Source organism: Peromyscus eremicus, chromosome 5, assembly GCF_949786415.1.
Source record: "Peromyscus eremicus chromosome 5, PerEre_H2_v1, whole genome shotgun sequence".
Lineage (NCBI taxonomy): Eukaryota > Metazoa > Chordata > Mammalia > Rodentia > Cricetidae > Peromyscus > Peromyscus eremicus.
The window spans coordinates 1,413,059-1,431,247 of NC_081420.1; the positions used below are offsets into that span (position 1 = coordinate 1,413,059).

Below are 18,189 nucleotides of genomic sequence, written 5' to 3' on the forward strand. Positions count from 1 at the left end.
ATCTCCTCTTGGTTACCCTCCCCACCCCCAGCTCACTGTAAGCTCCTGGGTCTGTGCTGTGGATCTTTTATTTACTCCTTTGTGGAGTTGGGAGCAGCTTCCCATTAAAGGAGATCAGAGGTAATTAGCAGCATTATTTTGACAAGTTGGCTGGAGCAGTTCCCCTTCCTCCAGCCTGGGGGGTTGGGGGGTAGTTAGTAAGGGCAGGAAGCTGGAGGTAGAAAGGAGGGAGTCAAGCCCAATGGTTTTACACTTCTGTGCCTTCCTTCCCACCTCCCTGGAACCGTTTAGACTCATTTTCTGCCATCTCACTGTGCAGTTGGTATTAAGCAAATAAAACATTTGTGGAGAGCCAAGAAAATGGGGTAAGATGATGGCAGATTGGCTTAAGACTTACTTCTTATTCAAATTGCCTTTGAACTACCCAGGCCCTAGCCTAACACTCATGTCCTGTATCCTGTACTACCCATGCATCCATAGAACACCACACCCTCCCCTCTATCCCACCCTTGTAACATCCACATATAGACGATCACACCCACTTCCTCACTGCATCCCATCCTTGCAACAAGAATACTGTAGTATTTTAGTATCATATTTTCAATTCTTTGAATTTCTGGGAGATTGTTAAACTTGATGGGGAAAATGATGACTAAGCCTCGGGTCAAATGGCTGGAACATCTTTGCCCCTTTATTCGCTTATATGGATCTTAAAGATTCGCTTAGTTTGATTGCCAGTGAAAAGTTAAACCTCAACAAGTCTGGCACCCTAACTTTTCACCATTGGAACATTCCAACACAAAGGGCAGATGTTTTATCTCATGTGTCATCTTAGCACTTGGACAATCTGATGTCATTTTTGAGATGTGTGTGGCATGACTATGGACATCTGAAGCACTGGAACAGAGAGGGGAGGAGACAGTGAGGGGATCCAGAGCTTTGAAGGAATCTGTTATGGAACCAACAGTCCTGGATCGTGATGGGGAGAAAAGAATGACAATTTATGTTTTCAGTTGAACTTGAGTTTGTAGAGGGGACAATCACTCAAATCTGGCCTCACAGAGGCTGGTAACTCCTGCTGGCCAAGGCCCTAAGCTTCAGTTATTTGGGGGGGATCACCAGGCAAAAGACCCTTAAAGGGACTGTACTGCCGGCAGACACCTTAGCAGGCCTGGCTCCTCCACTCTGCCTCTCTCAGGTCTGTGGAATCCTTGCGGTTAGCTGGAAGTTAACAAACCCGGTGTGGCTCAGCGGTCCCCTGCACAGGGCATGCATATTAAAGCCGACAATGCTTACAAATGTAAATAAGGGTAGATTGATTAGGAACAACATTATAGCTGGGAATGTCACTCACATGCATCAGCAATGAGGCAAATTGGGGGCAGCCTCGGCCCTGACCACCCAAGTCGAGCAGCCTTTTTAGACTGGCTCCTCTTCCCTTTCTTAAAACGTTACAGAAACAAGGCCAATTAGATCCCCAAAGTAATTCATCTCTACGGAAAAAAGCAGACCACAGGGGAAGCGGCGGGTGGGGGCTGGGGAGATTAAGATAGCGCTTGTTAGAGAGAGCCTGGGGACTGTGTCCTGAAACCTACGGGTAGAGTTTACAGGTCAGGACCATTGTCTGGGATGCTGAAAAGTTAACCTATCAAACAGCGGGCGAGGGGTTGTAGAGCATTGCAAACCTCAGGGTTCCATGTTCAAAACGTTTAAGAATTAAGTCAAACCGAGGGAAAAGCGTCCGAGTGGAAGAGGCTTTGCATAGCTAGACTGTAGTTTCATTCTAGAATCCCAGAATCCAAACAGCTATTCTGCCACCAAAGAAGTAAAAACCTGGGAGTGGGGTTGGGGGCAGCAAATGCTTAGGAGTAAAATGTAAGGAATTTGAAAGACAACTTTCATAGGGCTATGTGGTTACCTGCCTGCCATACATATAGCCAGCTTCAAATTTAAAATCAGGCTGACCTTTGAACTCGAGGTGTCACCCTAAAGTTTCGAAAACAATCCAATTTCCAAGAGTACGAAATGTGAAAGCTAAAACAGTAGTCCATCCTTTTCTGCTTTATGCTGATAACCAAACTGATTATCAGAGAGAAGGATTTTACTCCAAGGCTTAACAGCTCTGCTTCCAGCACGTTGCTCGCTGTTAAGGTAGGTGTCCTTCCCCTCACTCTGCATGCCTTCCCTTCAGGATTTTTCAGCTGCACTTCCGAAAGTCAGTTGTTGGAAAATCACGTGCTCCCTGGTGTTAGGAATTTTGAATTTCCGCGCTGGCCCGGCACTCAGGTCCTCTTCCTTATCCTGTGAGCACCCCAAACGAATCTACTCGGTCACTGTTCTCAGATTCACCACCCCACTTCAGGAACCGCACAGGTTTTCTGGGTTTGGGATTCAGGAAGGCAAAGCGTCCTAGGGAAGCCCGGAAGGAGATAAGGCTGGGGGGGAGGGGGGCGGGCAGGCTAGGCAGGGACGAAGGATTGAAACGCGGTGGGAGGGGAAGGCCCCGTCCTCCCTGAGCCGCGTGCACTGCCCCTGCCTTGCTGCAGCCTGCGCCGCTGAATGGAAGGGCCGAAGCGCAGCCATTGGCCGTCAGCAGGGAGACCGTGCGCGCATTGGGCAGCGCGAGGGGGCCGGGCCGCTTTCAGGAATGTACTACGGCGTGTCCGGCACGTCTGTCCGCGCCGGCCAGGCGCGCACACCATTCAGAGTCCGGGAAGGCGGTGCGTTCGGCGTTGAGGGCTCGGGGCGCGCACGCCCAGCGCGCCGACAGGGTTACCTGCTGTGCCCGCGCCCAGCGCGGGCCCCAGACCGGAGCGCGCGTGCGCGTGCGCGCTAACGCGTGCGCGCGGACAGGCCGCTTGGTCTGAGTCACGTGGCGGAGCAGGCTCCGCCTTCACCCCCGCTCCTCCCCCTTTCCCTCCATCTGGGTTTCTTTCTTTCCTTTTCTTTCTTTTTTTTTTTTTTTTTTCAATGAACACACACCGTGTGCATCTTAAAGCCACACCGCCCCATTTCACGGCTTCAGTTGGCTTCTCACTACTACGGTTCCCTCTACAGTTCAAGTGGGAAAAGAAAAATAATAGGATATAGCAGAATCCAGTGTTTGTGGGTCTGGTGTCTACTGCAGGGAGGAACTTAACTTGAAAACTTATTGGAGAATGGAATGTGCTTCCTTAAGTGTTGGGGTTTTTTTCCCCCCTTAAAGAGCGTAGATGTGTAGACGGTTTAATTTGTTACTGGCTCCAGGACCCCCCACCCCCACCCCGCGAAAGTCGCTTGTTTTTTGTTCAACGTAAAGCGAATCCCCGGGATGTCTTGGTGACACTGGGCGCAATATTGGGACAAATCCTCGAGATCTGTGCACAATTTGTTTCAAATGGATCCGTCATCAAAGCCTTTATTCTCTCCTACGTCACACTATTAAAAATTACAGGATACACACCAAGTTTTGTAATTTAAAAAAAAAGCCTAAAATTGACTTTAAAAACGTGGTTAATTCAAAGGCGGAGGGTCCAGATGAAACCCAAATAATCAGGAAATTTCTCAATTCCATTTCTCTGGACTGCTGAAAAGATTGTTTCTTTTTATATATTAAAAATTCAAATAAAAAGTCTCTACTTCTACGAGACTATGTGTCTGGGTTCTCTTTACAAACTCTTTCAAATTGGACTGTATTGTGTTTTTTTTCTTTGCGGGGGGGGGCAGGGGATTTTTTTTTAAAGGGTGGCTTTTCCCAACATCCTTGCTCTCCTCTTTAACTTTCCATTTTGTTTATCTTAATACGAGGCGTTGTTCCCTGCGAGAGTCTAAGTCTTGCCTTTGGTTATAAAAGAAAAGAGGAGAAAAAAAAAATTGGCACACACTGGCGCACTATCCACCACCCTGTCATTATTGGTGCAAGCCTGGGAATTCAAGGCGGACCTCCCAGTATTTGCTGCAGCTTGAGGCCAAAGTGCCTCTAAAAGGGTTTTCTTTGAGGAATCTCAGAAATTGTTTAAGCGCTTAAAAAATATTACATATCCCCCGTGTCTATCGCGAGGCAAATGCTCCTGTATGTGTGAGCGTGTGCGTGTGTGTTTGCGCGCGCGCTCGCAAAAGGCGTCTCACAAAAAGAAGACACTGTTGAAAAGAAAAGAAATAGGAAAGAAAGGAGGGAGCATTCCTTAATGGAAGTATTGCATGAGAGAAGGTTGGAGCTGAGCGGGCCCCCCCACCCCAGCCGGGGATGCACACACGGGGGTTGCCTACCTGGGTGGTCTCTCTACTTTGGTGAGCTGTTGCTAAGCAGCTAATAATAGTCATGTTTGCTGAGTAATTTCTGCCCTCCGTGAGCCAATCGCGTCGCAGAAACCCAAGCCATCTGACAGCCCCGGGGGCGGGAGTTCCAGCCTTTTTCTCTTTCGCTCGCTCTCTCCCCCTCCACCCCCTCCCCTCCTCCTCCTCTTTCTCCAAATGGAGAGAGTTCTTTTTTTTCTTCTTCCATCTCATCTATTGAGTCAAGGAGCTGCTGCGGCCGCTGCCCGCTGCACACACACAGAGCAGAGTCCCCAGGTCCCGGGAGCGAGAGAGGCGCGCGGCGCGGGGACAGAATGGTCCAGCGGGTCGGTGAGGAGAACAAGAAAGCAGAGTCCGGGACCAAGCAGCCACCGCGAACCCAGCAGTCGGAGAACGAGCAGCCGTTTCAGAAGCCACCACCGCCAACCCCAGCCGCAGAAGCAGCGGGAGCAGCAGCAGCGGCTGCCCCGGCCCGGCATCGCTGAGACCCGCCGGGCACCGTCGCGTCGCCGGCAGCGGGCGCCGAGGGAGCCAGCGCGAGTGGCGGGGGTCTGCGCGCGCCTTCTGCCGTGAAGGGGTCGCGGCGTGGGGCGGGGACGTCTGGGGGGACTTGGGGACCGCGAGGCGTGCCGTGGAAGCGCCGGCTCTCGCCCTCCCGCGAGCTGGATGTGGGCAGCGGCGGCCGCAGAGACCTCGGGACCCACGCGCAATGTGGCAATGGAAGGCGCAGGGTCTGAGTCCCCGGCAGCGGCCACGGCCGCAGCACCCGCAGCGCCCGCTGTGTGAGCGGCAGCAGCGGGTCTGTCACCCGGAGCCGGAGTCCCCGGCGGCCAGCAGCGTCCTCGCGAGCCGAGCGCCCAGGCGCGCCCGGAGCCCGCGGCGGCGGCGGCGGCGGCAACATGGCCTCGGCTGGTAACGCCGCCGGGGCCCTGGGCAGGCAGGCCGGCGGCGGGAGGCGCAGACGGACCGGGGGACCGCACTGCGCCGCGCCGGACCGGGACTATCTGCACCGGCCCAGCTACTGCGACGCCGCCTTCGCTCTGGAGCAGATTTCCAAGGTGCTCGTCTGTTCCCTCCTCCCTCTCCACTCTTCCTTCTTCTTCCTCTTTGGGATCCCTGCCACACACGCACACAGACACCCTCCTGAGAAAGCAGAAGACAAGTGAAGGCTGAAATTTTCAAACCCTCCCTCCGGACTTCGGAGGAAAGGGCTGTCTGAGGTCCGCAGGGGGTGGAGGGGTGCGTGCGTGCGTGTGTATGTGCGTGTGTGGTGTGTGCGCGCGCACACGCCCTCCCTGGTGTGCCTTTTCCGGAGCTTTGGAAACCGTCCTGAGTGGACCACCTCCAGGGCGGCCGCGGTGCAGCACTGCCCCCGGCTCTAGCACCCTTCACCCGCGCCCCTGCCCTCGGTTGTAGCCTAAATCTCCGCTTTGCCACATTTCTTAACCTCTTCGTGGGGGAGGCGGAGTGGAGAGAGGCGGAGAGAGGCAGAGGGGAGGGAGCCAAAGTAAAGGTGGTTTCCTTTTTTGGCAGCCGGTTCTGCTTTCGTTGAGCTTGAAATCTCTGCTCCCTTAAAAATTATTCTCGGGAGAGGACGTCCCCTCTCTTCCAGGTTTTGGGCCGCCTCTTCTCCCAGCCTGCTGGAGAGAGGGGCAATTGTAAACAAGTTGCCACCTTAAATCTTCGGTGCTGGTGTGCGGAACGGCCGGGTTCATTGTGTTTACGAGGCTGGCTGATATGTGTGGAATCCGGGGAAGGCGAGCACCTAGCCTGGGGCCCGTAGGGTCCCTGGCCAGCACCAGGGCACCGCTGTCCCGAGAGCAGCCTGCGCCCAGCCAGGACCCCCGCCGGCGCCGGCCTGGGCCTCTTCCCCGTACACTCGGCTGTTTTTTTTAAAGATTTCACCAGGAGGGAGTGGGAGAGGAGGGAAAGATCCTTGTGGCCGCCCTCTTCAGAGCACAAATAGTGTAAGTTGCAGATGGCTGCTGCACTTCCTAACTGAACTCCTGTGGCGTCTCCCAAAGCCGTGGAAAAGTGTCTGGAGCGAGCTCTGGCTGCCGGGCTTACCACGTGGACCCCCGCGTGCAGCTACGCCAGGCCAGAGGCCCTAAGGTCCACGGTCGCTGTATATTGTCCCTAAGTGCGCTTGCGCTCTTCACCCGCCTCCGGGGTATCCGAAGAGGCCGAACGGCTGTAGCTGGACTTACGGCAAAGGGGGTCGTGGCCTGGTGGTTTAGTGTTGGGCTTCTCCACTAGGATCACTCAGGCCCTACCTCTCCAGCTCCGAGACACTAATGCCTGTCTGCTTTTGTTGGCTCCCTCTGTTAGCCTCTTTCCCCAGCACCCCAAGTCTCATTCAGGGATGGTGCTCAGGCTGCGTGGGGGCGCCCTGTGTCCCTAGGGTGTAGTTCCCACGCTGCAGCCTCGCTCTGATTTACAACCTAGTCCCCCATGACCCTGGGGCTCTCCCTGAGCCACGGCCGCCCACGCCCTCCACTGCTGGGGGTGGGGGGTCCCCAGGCGGGTGTGCACGGACAGTGACTCCTAGGCGTTCACTCCTCCCTTCTGCTTCGTCCCCAGGGGAAGGCTACTGGCCGGAAAGCACCGCTGTGGCTGAGAGCGAAGTTTCAGAGACTCTTATTTAAACTGGGTTGTTACATTCAAAAGAACTGCGGCAAGTTTTTGGTTGTGGGTCTCCTCATATTTGGGGCCTTCGCTGTAGGATTAAAGGCAGCTAATCTCGAGACCAACGTGGAAGAGCTGTGGGTGGAAGGTAAGAGACCCGGCGCGCGTCCTTCGTCTTCTTTCCCTTCCCTGTGTTTGATAAAGATATTTGCCAGCCTGTACCTAGAGCCTTGCTGTGGCCAGCGAAGCCCCTGCCCGCACCAGGGGCGACTGTTTATTGTTTGCATGCCTGGCCTATGGCCAGGCCCGCCCGACAAAGGCCGCGCTGTAATCTACTCGGGGCGCTGCGCCTGCTAGGTGTGGTGGGAGAGAGTGGCGGGGGCGCCAGGCCCCTGCGCGGGACGGACCACTCGGCAAGGCCCGCGGGGGTGGGGGTGGGGGTCCCCGAGGTCCGCCACCGCCGCCTGGCTGGCTCTGGCCAGGGTCCCAGCGGCCGGAGGAGGGCCTCTCGGATCTCGGCTTCTGCGCTCGACTTCCTTCCCTCCCCCCACCCACCCACCGCGTTTGCGGAGAAAGGAGAGGGGGTGGAGGGCAAGGCCACCCCTCTAGCTGCAGGGAGTGTGCGCGCCCCCGGGGCGCGCGGGGGGCGGGCGCTGCGCGGGCCTGCAGAGGCGGCCGCGTGTGTGGTCCTGTTTTTGGACTGCTTTCAACTCTGGGGGAAAAAAACATTTGTCTCAAGGTACAAAAAAAAGGGGGCGGTGGAGGGGGGGCGTTGAAAAAAAAATAGTAAAGCACAAACTGGAACGCGTGTTTGCAAAGTAGATTAATGTTTCCTCGCGGGTGGGGGCTTTTTAAATGGAATTATTCTGGGGGGGAGGCTTGGCAGGCTTTCAAGAAAGAAATGTGTTTTTTTAAAGAATGCAGGTTTGGTGGGAGGGGCCACGGGAGCTCCCCCTGGGGTTTGTGTGCCCGTCTTTTATCCACGTTCCTCGATTTGGGGGGTTGGGGACCTGCTTTAGAAAAGGACTTGTAAATTGAAAATAGGTTCGCCGTTTCCCCCCACCCCCACCACTATGGACGCTTTTATGCCCTTTGTGGTTATAGGCTTTCTTTTTCCTTTTTTTCTTCGTTGGTCGTTTCTCAGTTATCTCTTTGAAACTTATCAATCCCTTGTTTGAAAACATTTTAGCCTCAGGCAAACACTGCTTTGGGCATCAGAGTAGTTGAGCAGATATTTCAACCCCAAGTATCTGGTGCATGTCTACTGTAAGCCACCGAGGACAGAATTGGGAAACCGGAGTTAATGAGTAATTCCTCAGGATGGTCTTGGAAACTAACCTTTGAGAATATTCACCTTTCAATGTTTTGCAAACTAGTGTTGGAGTAGTTAGTTGAAAAGTGACAGTTAAAATAATAGTTGAAAAGTGACAATTAAAATAATAATCCAAATCGTTACGAGCAGAACACATTCCTGCCTTAAGTAGCTTGGTTAATGAATACAAGTGTCTTTTGGATTGATTCCATTAGGTAATTTACCCCACTTTGCTTCCTTGTCATTGGTAGTTCAGGGAATAGTTTTATTGAGCACCCACAAGTCCCCTAGCAACAAATTTCCTGAGTTTCTATACTGTTTAGGCACTGTGGTGGGAGACAGTGCCCAGTGTCCTGTGCTTCAGACTTCTGGAACTCAATGCCTTTTCACTGAGTTCAGGTTTACACTTGAACTGGTCCATGCAAGTTAAATTAGAAGAAAAAAAGGCCTTAGTGGATGTCTTGAGGCAGGCAGGGGTACTAGAGAGACAAGAGGCAACAGGGTGTTGTAGTAGGAACAGGCCACGGCCTGCAAGACCTCCGGAAAGGAAAGTTAAGGTCCTCAGCACGGGAACTGACCAGCAGGGCTGTAGTGTAGAAATAGAGCTTTTTCCACACCATGACCATACAATGATTTGCTTTTTAGTAGTTGGAGCAGTTGTTTCAAGAATGACATGAGATTTATGAAGAGGGACTCCAGAGTTAAGTGGGAAGATGTTCAGTAAGGGGGACACACCTGAGGCAGACACCCTGGCCTGCTTTTGGCATCTTGAGGGCGCCCCCCATACACACACACTAGTACAAACCTGGGGCACCGTCATGCTAGGCAAACCCTCCTCCACTGAGCCACCTCATATATGTGTATAATGTTCCGTATAACAGTTGTCACTCTTTCCAGATTATGACCATGAATGGTCATCTACATGTCCAGTCATGTTCACTTTACCTACCATTGATTTAGGTCATTTAGTCTGATACTGCCTTGGCCTCGTTCATTCATTTATTCATTCTTGCCTTCTACAAGAAGCAAGTTTTATAAATTGGGTTAGGGGAACCCATTGTCATAGTAACTAGAGGTCTTGTTTATGGTATATGGAACTTAATGTTATATTGTGAGCCTTTGCTTTTAGGAGTAAATTCCCAGTGTTTATGGGTAATGGAGGTCAGTGAGTTACAGTGAGCAGTAGGCCCAAGTTCAGGTTCATCTTTGCTTCAGTCTCTTAGATAAATTCTTGATCACTGTCAGCGAAGTCATCTGTGACATGATTCTTTCTTCAGGTTCTGGGTGTGATTACAAGAGCCAAGAGCTTGCTGTACACACAGATAAGATGAGAAGAGAGCAAAGACAGATTGTAAGAGAAAAGGGAAGCTGGAGAGACAGAACGGTTGCTATTTCTCCTGTGATGAGTTGCCTTTGTGCTTGTGTGTGTCTATACACAGGCTTACTGTGTGTGTTCTGTCTGCCAAAATATTTTTAATATGACCAGAAAATTAAGGAATCTCCTCGACAGCCGTGGCTTATCATCCTGAAGAAATGGAGCTTATTACGACAGTCAGTCCATTCACCACAGAGTTTCCCCTCCCTTCTCACAGCGTCTATGCATGCATAAGTGATAATGCTTTGATTCTGTTAAGATGTTGGTTTAATAATTGCCTTTCAAGAAAATGACTGTTATATATGAGGTGACAACCTGAGTCTTAGGGTGTATTTTTTTGCACGTCACAGGTGTCAACAAGAGCTTACTTGTGAATGGACCAAAAAGGTTTGATAAAGATCTTGGTGTCGTTGGGCACCTGCTGTCACAGAAACATGGTGGCACATAAACACAAAATCACAAATGGTGATTTCCACCTAGAAGTATTTGGTCAGTGTGGGTTCTCTGTGCCTACTCTGCACCAGGCACTGCCCAAAACCCTTGAGAGAAAGGGTGATGACAATCTATAGATGAGTCAGTAGATGCTTAATTGCCACATTGTTAGGGAAATCAGTGGAGACTTCCAGGATGGTCCCAGGCTGGGAGGGTGGAGGTGAAGGACATTCTAGGCAGAAGGAAGAGGATGGTGGCCTCAAGTGTTCATCTTCCAGTGACCAGCGAGGGAGTGACTGAGTGGGGGTTGGACGTCCCATGGTTTGGAAGATCTACAGGGGTGTGTGCCACGGAGAGTGGCTGGGGCCTACAGGCTCGCTCTTCAAGATGCTGGATCTGTAGTTCTTAATTATCTCCTGGTACTCTTCCTGATATCAGAAGTGCTTGTATTTGCTTCTTAGGGTGCTGAAAGAAACTAGTTTTTTTGTTTGTTTTGTTTTGTTTTTTTTAAACCCTTCGCATTTCCCAGTGGCATTTCTTTCTTTTGACTTAGCAGATCTGCCCTCCTGCTCTCCTTAATATCTGCTTCCCTTTGCATACTCCCTCCCTCTCCTCCAGCTCTCTGTCACAAGTTTGTTGTCAAGGTACTCCTGTGACAGAATCTTCATTTATCTCCCTGAGATAAAAGCTTAGCCAGCGCCTGGCCTCCTTTTTTGAAAAGGGCAACAACCTTGAAATGACTCCATATTGCCCTGGTGTTTGATTGTTGAGGGCTTTAAGGCCAGTATCGGGGAGGAGGATGAGAATTTACTAAAGAGAAATAGAAGACTTTACTTTAAAAAAAAAAAAAAAAGCTTATTTGATGGGCAGTTGCACTCTCAATTCTGTACCGTATGCTTTCTGTGTGCTTTGCAGTTAGAGCCACTGTCCTTCAGTTGCTCAGCCTTGGCACTCTTGCCATTTGGGACTAGATAATACTCCTCTGTGAGAGGCTGTACACACTGAAGGGTGTTCAGTAGAGCCCCTGGATTCTACCCACTAGGTCCCAGCAGCGCTGTCCTAGTTAAGTCAGAAGCCCCATTCATTGCTAGATGCCCCAACTGAGAACCCCTGAGTTGGATGATATATGACTGGGTAGAAGACTTGTGCTTTGCAGGTCTAATTGGGTCTGCAAAGGCACCAGTGTGTGTGTGTGTGTGTGTGTGTGTGTGTGTGTGTGTGTGTGTGTGCACAATTTGATGAACAAGAGGTGGTTATTCAAAGAGCAAGTGTACACTTGGTGCAACCAAGTTGTTGTTACTCTATTCCCTTTGTACTCAGAGTAAAGTGAATGACAAGTAAAAATCACCAATAACTGCTTGCAAAAAATAGCAGGTGGCTCAGGTATTCCCCACGCAGGGCAGCTGGTGAGCTCTGAACCCATCTCTACGCTGCCCACCATTCTTGACACACCGAGAAGTCTGTTCATAAGCCAGTTTGGGTCATGGACTGTTTCAGATGCATCCAGAGCTGCTTGGAGCTTCCAGGAGACGACAGCTCCCAGATGTATGAGCCGCCTGGTCTGTGTGTTTAGGTTATACACCACAGCTGATGCCGAGATTAATGCTGGCTGGAGAGCTAGGGAGATTGGTCTGCTCTCCACAATACCATGTTTATATTTCATCTGGATTTCTCCTTCAATGCTGACCTGCCCATGACCCCTGGAACCCTATCCACTTTGGGTGAGGTGGTACTTACTCCCTCTTGCTTAATTTCTCTTACTGGGGGTGGGGGTTCCAAAGTTCTGTAGAGAGGGGTTTCTGGGTGCAGAGGGGCTTCTTGTGGCTGCCTCCCACATGGTCAGTGCCTGAGAGTGAACCCCTGATGTGTGTGCTCTGCTCAGGGGGTGATGTGTCAGGGCTCTTAAATACAATATTTTACAGTTATTTTGAAGGAGACTAGATTTCATGGAAGCCATTTTTCACAAAAGTCTTTGATCTCTTGGCAACACTCTTTTGACACTTTAAGTGGGGGGAGATGGTCCCTAAAAATCACTGTACCCCTAGGATTCTCATGTCTGCTGCTGTCATTTCCAGTGCCTGCTCCAGGCTCCTGACAGGTTGCTCCCTCTCTCTTCCCTTCTTGTCACCCCTCCTACCCTCCTTGCTCCTACCCACTCACTCCTAAATTGCTCAAGTTCATTTCCTCAGAAGTGTGTCAACTCTGAAAAGGTCTTTCATCTGGTCAGTTAGGAAAGAACTGGTCGATGGTCCTTTGAACCAGTGGTGTGAGGCACTAGCTGCAGAACCATCATACTCCTGGGGTGGCGGGGTCCATGGAGTACTCTGTTGGGTTCTACCAGCAGAAGAGCTGCTCTTCCTGCGGAGGATCCCTGACATTTTTTCAGACTTATAAGGACATGTTCTTTCTGTGTGTATAAAATGACCAGTGTATGAAGTAAGTCTTAGCCCCCTGTCCTTGTGGCACATGATGTAGGGGAGAATTGAGCCCTGTACCATCTATGAGCTGCTAAGTGAGACACAAACCATACATTTCCACCCAGGCACCCTACTTCAGCCTTTCCCTAAATGGAACACCCACCAGAGCCAGTGGAAATCCAGAGCTTTGATAGAGATAGAAGGGACTGATTATCTTACCCTGTTTTTGGCTGACTCTATAGCCTCAGATGTTTCATCCTCATGAGAGCTCTGTTAACACCCCAGAGTTCAGAAGGTTCCACTTGGGGAGGCAGTTCAGTGTGGACCGAAGGAAGAAGCTCTTGGAGTCTTCTCAGTGCCAACATTTTTTGAATGCACAGATACAATCAGGATTGCCCCAGAAATACAAGCTCTTCTGTTGCCTTTTTGCTGCCAGTCTCTGAATTTGGGTTCCTTACTGGGTTTCTCCCTCTCAAATCAGATTGTGGATCCTTTTATATTAGACTGATATTCCCTTTATACTACATTATATTAAATTTTTCCTGCATATCTACATTTAAGTAGATTTGGCAGAAAAAAAAATTAGCCTTCCTAGATAGACAGTAAAATGCTGCCATTGAGAAACTGCCTGAATGTTGTGAGGTGTGCAGGAGTCTACTGTCCAGAAAGTTGTATCCCATCCCTTGCCCCTTGGGGGTCAGGGGTTAGGGTAGTGATGTTAGGATTTAATGGAGTTTAGAGCATAGTTGGCAAAACAGTTGCCTTGTGTTAGGGAAACTGTTTCTTGGTGGACAGTCAGGTACCTTCTGATGAAAGGCAAGGTTGTTGGAGAGATTTAATATGAGAAGGCAGGGCCTTACTTGTAATCCAGAAGCCCAGGTGTGAATTGGACTGAATAGTCCACCCTGCCTGTGGGCCCCATGGCACTTGTCTGTGGAGGTGAGGCCAGTGAAGAAGCAAGTTTCCATGCATATCACAGTATATGCTTTGTATCCCTCCTGTTGGGATAAACACAAAGAAGCTGGTACAGATGTGCTCAGCTTAGCAGCTGAGATGGTTTGCAGCTATTGATGAGACCTGGACAGAAGAAAGCAGGAGCTAGAAATGGGCTTTCAGTCAGTGTGCTTAAGAGCTTCTGGATACTAGCTCAGGGATCCTGCCCAAAAATGCCAGATGTATTACATAGTCAAGGATTGCAATGTAAACACTGCTCCGTGCCACAAGGCAGGGTGGTCCATCTCCTATTTAAGAAAAGCAGGAGACCCAGAGTTGCAGAGCAGGCCATTGGCTGTCTGTCCACTGAGCACAGTGGTTCTCCTTGAGTTAGGAGCTGCACAATCAAGATTTGGAAGTACAAAACCCAGATAAATTAACACTTTAGAAGGCAACAAACAGCATCCTGTGCTAAAACGCCATAGAGAAGCAGCTTGCCTTTTGTACAGGGGGTTGGAGATGTGGCTCAGTAGTACAGCACTTGCTAGCATGCCCAAAGCTAGAGCCCTCCTGCTGCCCAAACAAACAAACAAACAAACAAAAGTTGGACAGCATAGGGGTTGGGAGTGAGTAGGAAGAAAGTTAGGTTCTCCTAGGAGCATCCTTAAGTTACTGTGAACGGTGCTTTTGCTATCTGCTCTTAGTTAAACTGAAAGGTAAGGGGAAGCTAGGCCAAGATGGGCCAGCCCTCCTCAGGACCTCCTGCAGTGTCAGAGAAAGCCCGCTGGGTTGGTTCGCCGTCTGGGTTTAAGCCCAGTGTTTATCACAAGGCTGCGTGATGTAGCACTAGGAGGTGGTTTTCCAGTTTGCTGTGCTTTCTGGAGGGAAGTCAGGATGCTGCAACTGGCCAGGGCTGGGCAGCTGGGCACCTCTGGTGCTGTCCACCAGGTGCATTTTTATAATGCTACAGACAGTTAAAAGATGGAAAATCTAGAGAGAGCACAGAACGTGTATTCAGCCTTCCTCAGAAGGACCAGACTCACAGTTTAAAAAAGGAACATATTTTGTGAGTTAGGAGGAAATCGGATTTTGGCGATTGTTAAAGTAAGTGCTCTAATATTTTCCTGGTTTGAGAAAGCCATCCATAGCATGCTTGGGAGCACTCCTTTAAGAAATGGTAATAGTAAAAACAGGAAATTGAGGCTTCTTGACTCCCTGTCTTTCTCTCCCCGACTGCCCCCACCCACCTTTTCCCTCCCACACTCCTCAGTTTCCTTTGCTCCTTTACTGGGAAATCAGAAACCTTTACAAAATAGTTATACATCACGAATGCCTCGGCTTAAATAGTCTAAGGAAGAAAATACTAAAACTTTTTTTCCCCCTAGCTGCCTAAGAAGTTATTTGTTTTTACCTGTTTCCCCTAAGGAAGTTCTCACACTGTTATAATTAGTTAAAAATGTCAAGTATGACACGTCATTTTAATCTATCTGTGGTCCAGAAAAGCACGTCTAATACCCAGGTTCAGCTGCGGCCAGTGCTTGCGATTTGAGAGACTCTGGATTAGGACTAAATATCTGTTAGCTGCTCTCTCTAGAGATTTGGGGGATAGGATGACCCCCTTTTTCTTCTTCTTCTTCTTTTTTTTCTTAAAATAGGCTACAGTTTCACATGGGCTCCCCAAAGAAATCTCTCTCCCTTTTTGTTTCCCACACCAATTGATTTATCATTTTGCTTGCAAGCAGATCCAGAATGTTAGGGCAAGAACACACTCACTTTTTTCTCGTAACTTTTTTGTTGCGGACCGAAACCAGTTGACTTGAATAAATTTTTCTGAGGCCTGAATGTAGCCAGCAACGTGGAAAAATCTTGCCATTCAGGGCCGTCTGAATGTACATTTCAGCCACACAGTAAGCTGCATTGGTAAGCACTGGACTGCTAAATACAACCATTTTTCGCAGCAGCGAGTTAGACAGGTGATTAGCATAATTAGCACAGCGCAGCTATACATATGGTAATGTTGAGTGTGTAAGTGCCAGCTGCGGAGTAAAATTTATGTCAGGGGTCGGCAGGGCTGTGCGAAAGTATTGTGTCCCAGCTGCAGGTCAGGGCCGCCAAAGCTTACCTCCTTTTCTCTCGTTGGTGAATACGCCAAACAGAAGAGAAAGACAGAAATATAACAGGTACTGCTTTGACGGAACAGCCCAGTTCTGTGCAAGAGGAACTGTTCTGTAACATTGCACACACATACACATGCTTGTGCAAACTTGCAGAAATCCCCTTACTTTCTCTACAAGTGATTTTTACTTCAAGCAGGTCTTCATGAGTGGGTATGGATGGGGGTAGGTGGGAAAATGGACCTGAGGGTTTCCAGGAAGGGGGAAGGGGAGGAGTTGAAAGTTGTGGTTTTGTTAGTCCTTCCCTCATTCCCTGCTCTATTTTCCTACCCACATTGTTTTCCTTCACATTAAATGTGGGGAGAATTCCTTACTAGATGGGACACTGTTTTATTCTTCAGGGAAAAGGGACTACCTTGGACATAGGAGTTTTGAACAGAGGACAAGGTTTCATTGGTGGGACTCTGCCCAGAGTACTTGTTTGGTTAGGGAAAAGGGGTGTGTGTGTGTGTGTGTGTGTGTGTGTGTGTGTGTGTGTCCCCTGTGGGCAGCAGCACTTCCTATCTGTAATCACTAAATTCTTTACAGATAAAATAGAAAAACAAAAACAAATAGGGTCCTTGCTTGAAAGAACAACCCTGAATGGCTCACACTTTGAAATGCCTGTTGGGGGATGAAGTGAGATATTTGTACATTTTCCACTCGGAGCATTTTTCTCTGTTCTCCTCTCTCCCACTTTTTTGGTTGGTGGCTGAAAGAAGTGGTAGTGTTGACAGAATATAGTTCACACACCATGCTGACCCGGTGATGAAGCTTCCTCCTGGCACCAGGGGGTCCTTATGTACTGGCCCCTAATCCAGCTAATCCTGATGGCAACAAAATCATGAAAGTGCCCCCAGTGCTGCATGTCTCCCTGCACAGATGCACAGGGAAGGCCAATGTGGCATTTCCCAGAGGCCAGGGAGCCTGCTTGAAAAGGTGGGGACTCTACTGTCTCCCCTGCATGCCTGCTCCAGGAGAAGAGGCTGGATACAGGCTTTCCGAAGACTGGAGAGCAGACATGATGTCGGCTTTACTGAGATGGGATTTGGGATTGGTGTCATACACAGCCATGGCCAGCAAATACTTGGGTTTTGATGATTTCTGTTTCTGTTTTTTTGAGACAGAGTCTCATGTAGCTGAACATGGCTTTGAATGTTTGACTCACAGGAGCCACCAGGCTTGGGTTTGTATGTTCTGAGCAAACATAGTACCAGCTGAGTGATCCCAGCCCCATTTTGTTATTTACTTATTTACTTTGGTGTTTTGAGATGGTCTTACTATATGGCCCTGATTGGCCTGGAACTTGCTGTGTAGACCAGGCTAGTCTTATACTCACAGAAATCTGCCTGCCTCTGCCTCCCAAGTGCCGGGATTAAAGGCATGCACCACTATGCCAGGCAGCCCTTTTTTATTTTTTTTAATTAAGAACTCAGGCCTTAACTAGATGTAATTAGTTGTGTTGGTTTCTGGTTCCACCTCCTGGAGGGGTTGGACCTCCCTCAGTGCTCACTTTTCTGCAGAATAATCAGACTTGACTTGTGCAATCAGGTGAGGTGGTGTTCTTTGGAGCTTGGGGCACTGCACAGCCTGGCAGGCACACAGTGAGGAACAGAGGATGTGTCTGGCTGGGCACTTTAGGAAGTCAGGAAAACACTGTAGTTTGGTGTGGGTAAGAGCACACACACACACCCTTCCCTTGCCATTTCTGATGAAGAAGGGGCCACCAGCAGATGCAGGGTTGTCTTGGAAGCTGCTGTAGGCAGCAGACCTGGTGGCAGAGTACTGGGCTGACATGATTGCATCTGACAGGGTGAGTGGTTTGGTCTCAGGGAAGACCATTCAGAGGAAGCAGCCCTGGCTGGTAACAGATGGCACTTGGAGCTGCTGGTCTATGGAGTGGGGGTGGGCAGGACATGGATGCCTGCCCAGGGCTCTGGTGGGTACCTGCACACTCACTACCTGCCTTCAGCTCTCTGAGGTGTGGTTTGTGGCTGGATGAGTGAGTGAGTGTGTTTTGCTTTCAACGTGTTTTTGTGTGGTTGTCCTTTCAGGAGGGACCAGTACACTTTGAGCTGTCTGATTCCAGCATATTCCCATGGTAGGCACTTCATACTCTCATGATGAGAAAGAAAGAAAAGGTCCTGACCATTGAGCAGCACCCTCCTCCACCCAGAGTTTTCAGCCAGTTCACTGTCTACATTACTACCATTTCTCTTTCGCTTTAGAAACGAACCAGTGCCAATCATTTTAGAGTTCTTCGTTTTAGCAGTGTGTATATTTTGGCCCTCTTGGTAACTAGTCACATCACTGAAAGAAGGAACTGAATCAGCTAAAGGTTGAAAGTCTCTCTTTGAGGCTGCTAGATAATTCACAGGATTAATCAAATGTGAATGTGCCCTAGTATGCACAGACCCCATTTTCCTAATTAGACTCTGAGTGGGTACTTTTCAGGCTGAAAGGGTCATTTGTTTTGACTGACTGACTTTTGGGGGCTTTGGGGGGAATTAATATCTTGTACAGATGACTGCCTGTTCCCAGGCCCCTATTCTGAGGTCGTTCATTCATTTGTTTGTGCAACACAGTCTGAGTATGTGCCATGCTCCTGGTTTGCCTGTGCTGTTCACTCATTGGGGGAGAAACACGACACCTTGATTTGAAACTTCA

At 49.7% G+C, this 18,189-nt stretch overlaps 1 protein-coding gene across 2 annotated transcripts in view; it reads left to right on the forward strand.

Moving 5' to 3' along the window:
* The first annotated feature begins 5,174 nt into the window (after positions 1 to 5,174).
* Ptch1 (patched 1) overlaps positions 5,175 to 18,189 on the forward strand; it is a 58,241-nt gene continuing 45,226 nt past the window's right edge. Inside the window, exons 1-2 of one of the 2 annotated variants that reach the window (XM_059262757.1) lie at positions 5,175 to 5,333; positions 6,856 to 7,048. In XM_059262757.1, coding sequence (XP_059118740.1) covers positions 5,175 to 5,333; positions 6,856 to 7,048 — 352 coding nt within the window. Of the gene's footprint in view, positions 5,334 to 6,059; positions 6,243 to 6,855; positions 7,049 to 18,189 lie in introns of those variants that run through there. The other variant, XM_059262755.1, reaches the window with a different exon arrangement.